This window comes from Punica granatum, chromosome 8, assembly GCF_007655135.1.
Source record: "Punica granatum isolate Tunisia-2019 chromosome 8, ASM765513v2, whole genome shotgun sequence".
Taxonomy (NCBI): Eukaryota; Viridiplantae; Streptophyta; class Magnoliopsida; order Myrtales; family Lythraceae; genus Punica; species Punica granatum.
Window position 1 is genome coordinate 1,991,532 of NC_045134.1, and position 8,450 is coordinate 1,999,981.

At 33.4% G+C, this 8,450-nt stretch overlaps 1 protein-coding gene across 1 annotated transcript; it reads left to right on the forward strand.

Annotated features, from left to right (window-relative positions):
• Positions 1-277: 277 nt before the first annotated feature.
• On the forward strand, positions 278-925 carry LOC116187767 (NDR1/HIN1-like protein 1). Its single transcript, XM_031516696.1, has one exon. The coding sequence runs from the start codon at positions 278-280 to the stop codon at positions 923-925; it is 648 nt and encodes a 215-aa protein (XP_031372556.1).
• The last annotated feature ends 7,525 nt before the right edge of the window (positions 926-8,450 follow it).

Sequence of the window (8,450 nt, forward strand, 5' to 3'; positions counted from 1 at the left end):
TGAGGATTTTTATTTTATTATAATAAATCCTTACACCTCCCTTATAACCGAATATATATATATATATATATATATATAAATGAAACGCCCATTGGCCACAGGACTTCCAACATTTCCATTACTAATGAAAACGCTTTTTTCATGCATTGGATTTGCAATGTATATATTTAGTTCTTTTGCCTCTGCCTTCCCATTTTCTCTAGGTGTTGGACTTGGAGTCGGCGACGGAATCTAAGCGAAATAGCTTGTTTCACCAGCCTCAGCCGCATCCGCCAAGATGACTCGTGAAGTAGAAATGGTTATTCCACCCGACAGAAACCGCGGAATCCAGTGGTCGTATATCATAAAAGTTGTTGGGGGAATCCTGTCTTTGTTCACCGTGAGCTTCTTGCTGTGGCGGGCCGTTTTCGTCGGCCCCCATAAGCCCCGGTTCACCCTCCAAGATGTAACCCTCTATAACTTCAACGTCACTGTGGACCCGAGCTGCCTCAGCTCCGCGTTTCAAGCCACCATATGGTTGCAGAACCCAAATGCCCGGATTGGCCTATACTATGACACCGTGGGGGTGTACGCCACGTACGAAAACCAGCAGGTGACCTCGAGGACGGAAATCAATTCAACGTATGAGGGGCACAAGAGTGCAGATCTTTGGACCGTGCTTGTTGCTGGGACCTCGGTGCCGGTGGCACCACACATCGGGGCGGCACTGAATCAGGATTGGGGAAATGGCGTGGTGGTGATCATGATAAAGCTTGATGGAAAAGTAAGATGGAAACTTGGGATATTGGCCAAGGGCGAGAATCATATCACCGTTTTATGTCCGGCGTACATCACGTTTGGACCAAGCAGTACTGGCATCTCCGTCGGCAACAATGCCATCAAATATCAACTTTTCCATAATTGCGATGTCAATCTCAGTAAATGAACAGAGTTGCTTCGGGATCTCAGGTGAGATTATATATTTTATATGTATAATCTATATTAGTAATTTATGAATGTATAGTTATCACCTCTTCACTTGTGAACAGTAATTTTCCGTCCTTTTATCAGAATTTTAATCAGCTAGCCTCAGTTATACATCGTAATTTTTCATATTGTACGTCAGGGGCGAAGCCAGAATTTTTATTCAGGATGGGCAAACTGATACTTTTGGGGTAAAATTTCAAAAATTTAAAGTTAAGGGGAGCAAAATACAAATTTTACATAGAAAAATTCATATTTTTGGAGTAAAATTGAAAAAAAAAAGTTCAGGGGGCTAACACACTAGCTTCGCCCCTGTTGTACCTTGATATTCGGAAACCCAACGTGTCCTGACTAATTGCCCCCTGTTAACACACTGGCTTCGCCCCTGTTGTACCTTGATATTCGGAAACCCAACGTGTCCTGACTACATGCATGTAATTTAATCCATCTTAATTATGTATATGAAGCCATGCATGGATCACATGGCAACATATATAATGGAATAACAGTAAATTTTGCCTAGTTCGGTATGTATCCGATGTGTGTGTGTGTATATAAACGTGCAATTTTGGCCATGGATAAATTAATCATATTACTATTTTACTATTTACTCAAATAATACAGATGTTATTAAACATTATATATTTTTAATTGAATGACATCATTTCATTCGTTTTAATAAAAAAAACTAGCATTTATGTATTTTTTTCTCATGAACTTTCGACTTCAAGATACCATTTCATACTTCTTCACTATAAAAGTTACCTAACATATTCTTTCTCATAATTATTCATTCTGACGAACGCATCAAACATAAAATAACTTCCTCATTCAATACTCACGGTTCCTCTCTCCTCTTTCCTATTTACATTTGTATCTTCTATGTTCTCTCTTTCTATTTTTAATTACTTCTTCTTTTAATTATTCTTTTTCTTTGACTTTGCTAATCGTTGGAAAAAAAATTTCTCGTATTCTCTTTCTTCGACCATAATCCTTTAGTTTTTCAAGTTTCAAAAACTAACTTATACTTATTTTTTCTCACGGCATTTTGATTTTTAAGGTATCTTTTCATACTTTTTCACTATCAAATTTACTTGACATGTTCTTTCCCATAATTATTCACTACGATGAACGTATCAACTATGAAATAACTTCTCTGCTCAATGCTCACGATTCCTCTCCTTTTCCTATTTACATTTGTATCGATGGATTTTCAAAATTTATATAAAGAATTTTTAAAAATTATTTTATAGATGAATATATTCTGATGAGTTATTGACATATATCATGTGACTAAAAAAATTATATTTTTGATGGATTTTTCAAAATTTATATTATTTAAAAAATTATTTAAGATATTATGTCATCGGTAATTTGTTTTCAATGTTCAAATTAAATTTTTTATGGGTTCTATGGATATAAAAGTACTCATTTTGGAGAATAAAAAAGAAGGAAAAAGAATAAGTGTTTCAAATAAAAGAGATATCATATCATTAATTTTTTATTTAATTTTGTGTTCTCTTATCTCAAGTTCCTTCTTCTTCCCATTCTTAGTCTCTTCTTTTTATTTTGTCCACAAACATCGGCTACCGTTTTATCCATTGCCTTTGTAATGTCTGTTACCACCACATGCTAAAAATGTTGCACAAGCTTAAAGTCCACATGCTGTCGATGTCCTCTTTCACGAGCTCTAGGTACATTTTCGTTCTTGCTCTTCAATGGTACGTGTGTAAAAGGGAGAAATAAGTTGCTTCCAATGTAAATCTAATATCAATTATCAATACAACTTATTAATTTACAACTGAAATTAAATTTACTCTGATGCCTTAGGTGGGATCTTTAGTGTATTGTTTATTTTTTTTTATTTTACTTGTTAAGAATAAATTATAATATATAATATGAATTACTAAAATAAATTTATATATACATAAAATCGGGTCCGATCAACTTCCTTCAAATTTTATTTCTTTAAAAATTAAACTCGGCCCGTAATGTCTTTTACTTTCAAAATTTTTTGATCAATTTGGGTTGAATTTTTCTGAATTTTCGAGTTATGGGTGTCATTGCATGACTATTCGTGAAAATAATATTTCTATTTATTATTTTGTAAGTTTTTATTAAAAATTTAAATTCATATCTCTACTCTGTCTTTAGGATATTCTATTGAAATGAAAGATCAAGTCAGAAAATACTATTATTTGGTATAACTTTTCATGTTACACATAAGTAAATACTATTATTAATATATATATATATATGTTTTCATTAAATTTAATATTATTTATTTATTATATTATAAAATTAAATGAAATACTTTTTGTGAATATTAGTTTCATTTAATAATTTTTATTTTTATTTTAATATTTAAATACCCATGGGTCTACTTGGTAGATTTTCAATTTCCATGTCTATAATGTTAGTGTCATATTAAAAAAATCCATTAAAATTAACAAAAAAAACGATGGCATGCTAGATGTGATAACAAACTCATAATTTTTATAATCTTTTTCAATTAAAAATAATTCGTGGTAGAAATAATAAAAAAGCCAAATTTTACTTTTTTGAGTCATCAACCCTCATAAATATTATTAACTATTTTTATTTTATTTTATTTGTAAATTAAAGTAAGAACATATTTTTTACTAGAAATAGTTACAAATACATTCAAAAGGAGATACTATTAATTTACTTATAATTTGTATAGTTCTTTTTTTGAAAGTGTTTTCTTATATATTCTGTCATTCGAGTATTATGTATTTAAGATTTTACGTGCAATGCCCGTGTAAATTCACTAGTCTATATATGTATATGTATAAGAAAGCGGAAGCAGAGGTGGGCGAACATGATTACAAATTTTGAATTTTTAGATTTAAGTAAGTTGATAGAATTTATAAAATACTTTAGATTTTTTTTATTTAAGTTTTGGCATATTTTGGAAGATCTTTGAAACTTTAGATCAGGGAGCACATGCGGAGCACCTCCATATATAAGGAATCTACTTAGAGAAATTGAATCACTTACTAGAGAAGTATTCGGTGGTTGGGGTATCGAGTCTTACTAGTACGGCAATCTTTCAGTCAAGCAGCCGCCTCCTCCTACTTTTGGTTCATCATTGTCGCCCTCCTTGTTGTCTTCTTGGTCTTTGTTTCTTTCGCGCATATCCTCGCATGATAATCACTACAATAATGTCAAAGAAGCCTCTATAAGGTCATGCAGGTGTTTGTGCAAGAAATAATCAGTGTTTCTGATAGACTCTCTGCTTTGTAAATACAGCCCCTTTGTTCTTTTTATCAGTTGCGTGATTTTTCAAGTACTGGAAATCATCTCACAAACCAATTCACAAATCACATTTTAGTTATTAAAAAAAAAAAAGAAAGTGGCCATGTTTCTGTAATCATTTTATCTTGCATCTGTATATCTTTAACCTTTTCTCTTCCTTCTCGAGCTCTGGACCCATTTTCCCAAAAATATATATATAATCTAGAAAAAAAAATTATGCACATTCCAAAATACTAAAATATTAACTGAAACCAAAAAGATGATATAGCTATCGATATGAGTTGATTCAAGCTGATTGGAGTTTATTCTCCTTAATTAATCAATGTCTCTAGTTTGAAACTTGTGAATGAAATCTATAATGAGAGAGTTTTGCCCCTATAGTAGGCCGATCCGACTCAAATTAGATTAGTTGGAGCATAATGAATTTTCGAATACCATGGTAGATACCCAAAAAAAGGAATGTAGCGCAATGTCGCACGGTTTCGATTAGTAACCAACACATTGCAAGTTTGATTCTAATTGTGGAACTAATCCTGCCCATTTATTTGTTATGAGGAGTTTATTTTATTGTAATAAGTCATTAGACCTCCCTCATAATCGATTCGGTTTTATATGATTTCAGGCTCCCGTGAGCACATGTAAGCTCACACCACGCTAGATTCGGTTTCTAGACAGTCAAAAATGCGCTTCATATTTGTCAGGTCCAAGAGTGACCTGGTTCGGTTTCTAAGTAACTACAGGTGCACCTCTAGTTATAGCCCGAGCGTGGAGCTTGAGGTTAGTTTAGTGTTTGCCCCATCGTCCGAGCACGGAAGAAGATGCGCAGCTCGTAGTTAGTTGTTGAGGGCGGGTGTTTGTTTAAGGACACGTGGCATGTGCCCACACTTTGTCACGTGAAGGCAGATGTTGAGATATGTTATCACACACGGAAAAAAAAATTGAAAAAAGATCCGTTAACTTATTTGAGACTTGAGTCCGTCTGGACTCAAGTCTGTTTAGACCCAAGTAAAAATTTTACAAGTATATTAATAAGACAAAGACGTGACTTTTTATATAACATTTTATGGGATCCACTAACAAGATCTATCATCACATAATTAAGATACACTATTCACAGGTAGAATCTAATTTCACTATCAGAAAATACTGAATCATAAGCCATGAAGGTGATTTCTTTACCTATGATCTTTTTGTCTTATTGAAACACATAAAATGAATCAATTTACAAACATATTAATTATATTTTTAGTATATCTTATAATTTATATTTTTTATGAAGAGCTAAAAAATTCTCTTTACTCTATTCTTTAATGAATGAAGAAAAATAATATGACATTCTTGCCTTACGTCTTGATATCTTTTATCTAATGAACAATAAATGGTGTAATATTCTAATGGTATATGATTTTCCGTTGGATATGTTTTGAATTTTTCATTTGTTCTGGTTATATAGTCTTTTAGAAAATGATTTTTTAAAAAAAAAAACTTTTTACACTTTTCAAAAATGTATATATATTTCCTACAATTTAATGCGACTCGTAAATTTCATTGTCTAGTTTAACGTATCCAATGGTCGAATTTGAGGTATGTTTTGCATATCACCTGCCCATGCATTCTAGCCCATTGAAGCAACAAAGTATTGCATTACAGGATACAGTAGACGCATACTCGCATTATGCTGGGGAGTTATGTGACTTGAATTATTAAAATAATTTGACCAGAAAATTACTAAAATAATTTTTTTTTCGATGATGAGAAAATTACCAAAATAAATTTCATTTTACAATATAAGTAAAAATATAACTACGAATTTCGCTTCACCCGATAGAGAAATATATCTAGTCCCAGGAAGGACCCAGTCTAGGATAACATATTTCACTAAAAATATAATATAGTCGACGTCCCTGATCAACCACCTTTAAGAAAAAAGAAAAAAGAGAAAATAGTGAACCTTTTGGGCTCAAATTGCAGTCAGTGGTCCCTATCGCAGCTTAACGGGGTTAATGTGCACATTCTCATATCATTATCAATTCATAACTCACGTCCTCACAGCAGCGAGGATGGTTTTCAGTCCCTTCATATGGCCGATTCGACTGACAAAGCACCCAAAATTTTCGATCTCTCCATATTATTATATTCTATTCTAGTTATAAAAATATATTTAAATTAAATTCACTATGAGAGAGTTTTATTCTTGAATGGGCCGATTTAGTTCGAATTGTATTAGTTAGGACTCATTAAAATTTCAGATTCCGAGGAGTACCGAATTGAAAAAGAAAAAGGAATCGTAATTCTCTTAATTATCACCCAGATAAGAAATTGTAATGATCTAAATCTGGTGCGTAATTTATAATTGTTCCAACGACTAAAAAAGTATGGTCAAATGGGACCTTTGTCGAAAGCGTGAGATAAGAAGCAAAGAATCCACAAACCCACATGCTGATGAGAGAAGGAAAAAGGCTTATCTTGTTTGAGGAGCATGTTAAGGTACAATTGATTCCAAACTTTTTTGTTTTTTAATTAAAAAAAATAGAGAGTTTGGTGTAGTGGACGGTTACACTCCTGGATTCTGACGTTATTGGCTAGCACAACAATCCTCACAGGGGCAGCCCACACCGAGATGCTAGTGGTCAATAGGGCGAAGCTTACTTGAACTCTTACGGGCGATCGACCCCCCAACATTTTTAGTAACCTACGAGGCTCTTGCTTTAGGAGGACCGCAATTGTACAGAGAGAGAATCGAACCCATGATGCCAAGGCAACTCCACCAAGCCTTAACCACCCGGCTATCAGGCTTCGGTGATAGATTCCAAACTTATATGAGCTAGCTTGTATTTTGATGGATTTCTCAGTGAAAATCAATAAAGCATTCACGAAACTGAAGTTCCTATGCATGTTCAATGAATTAAGACGACTTTTTTGTAATTTTAGGCCCGTCTGGAGGACCATGACCGTGGTCATGGAGCACAATGACCGCTGTTTCGAGTCCATTGATCGCGATCTCATGTCAGGACATGGCATTTACGCTCCGAATGTTTCCAAAAGATAATTAATTGAATGAAGGAATCCACTCTTGGGGATGTCCCACACAAAAAGACATTATATAGAGCACAAACCTTATTGTGAGCCTTTCCAATAAAGAGTGGGACATATTGTTGCGAGTCGAAAAGATATACAAGAGCAAACAAATATACATGCCGCAAAAAGCAATAAAAAATGAGTATGATCGCATCGTTCACAACAGAACTAATTTACTATACAATTTCACTAAGTATCAGAATTAAAACGATTGACTTTATTCACATTTATTGAATGGGAGTTGATTAACAAAACCTAAACAAAATTGAGTGCAATAAAAGATAACAATTAAACCAATGATATTGAGGCACTTAATTAGGTCATGCAATTTTCCTTAGGGATAATTCTAATTTGATCCCTCTGTTTTTTTTTCCCTTATTTCTAGAATTTGATCCCTCTTTTCACTTGTTATCAAATGAGTGATTCATTGCTAACTTAAAGTTTGATATATCCTAGCACCTTTTTCCTATTGTTAGAAGAATGCACTCCCTTGTATCGAACCCTTTAAACTATTCCTAGGCAAACAGTAAATGTGGACCCATTAAGAACGAACCTTAGTTGGCTATCTAATGTAATCGGAATATTCCAACATGAATCAATCTTAAAATACTCTATTTGGGACTAAATTTAGAATTTCTCTCCCGAATTCATCTAAGCTTCTAGATCAATCTATTTGGTGTCCAGTCAATCTAAGAAAATGAAACACAAAATGAAGGTAAATGATCTCAAATCATTCCATTCACAGATGAATAGTGGATGAAGTGTGCTAAACAATTTTGAAGTGTTCTATTATATTAAAGCAAAGTATAGGATAAATTAGATAAATTACAAGTTCGGTAAAATATAGATACGTGAAAATTTCATGATATATACATAAATGTCTATAGTATTTTTAAATATAATGAAACAAAATATTGAAGGGATGAGATTGGGGCAAGTCATAGTCAGATGTTGCACGTGCCATTTGATGCAAATTGTAGCACGACTTCAAGGGATCCAGTTCAAGTTCCAATTGGACCGATTACGCGAGCACGAGCAAAGAAGTTTAAAGATGAACTCAATGGCCTAATTCATGAGGTTTATGCTCAAGCAAATTCGTGGAGGCCCATTGGACATGAACCACGTGATCA

Excerpts from the sequence above, each read along its gene's own strand:
- LOC116187767 (XM_031516696.1), top strand. The coding sequence starts at position 278 with ATGACTCGTGAAGTAGAAATGGTTATTCCACCCGACAGAAACCGCGGA.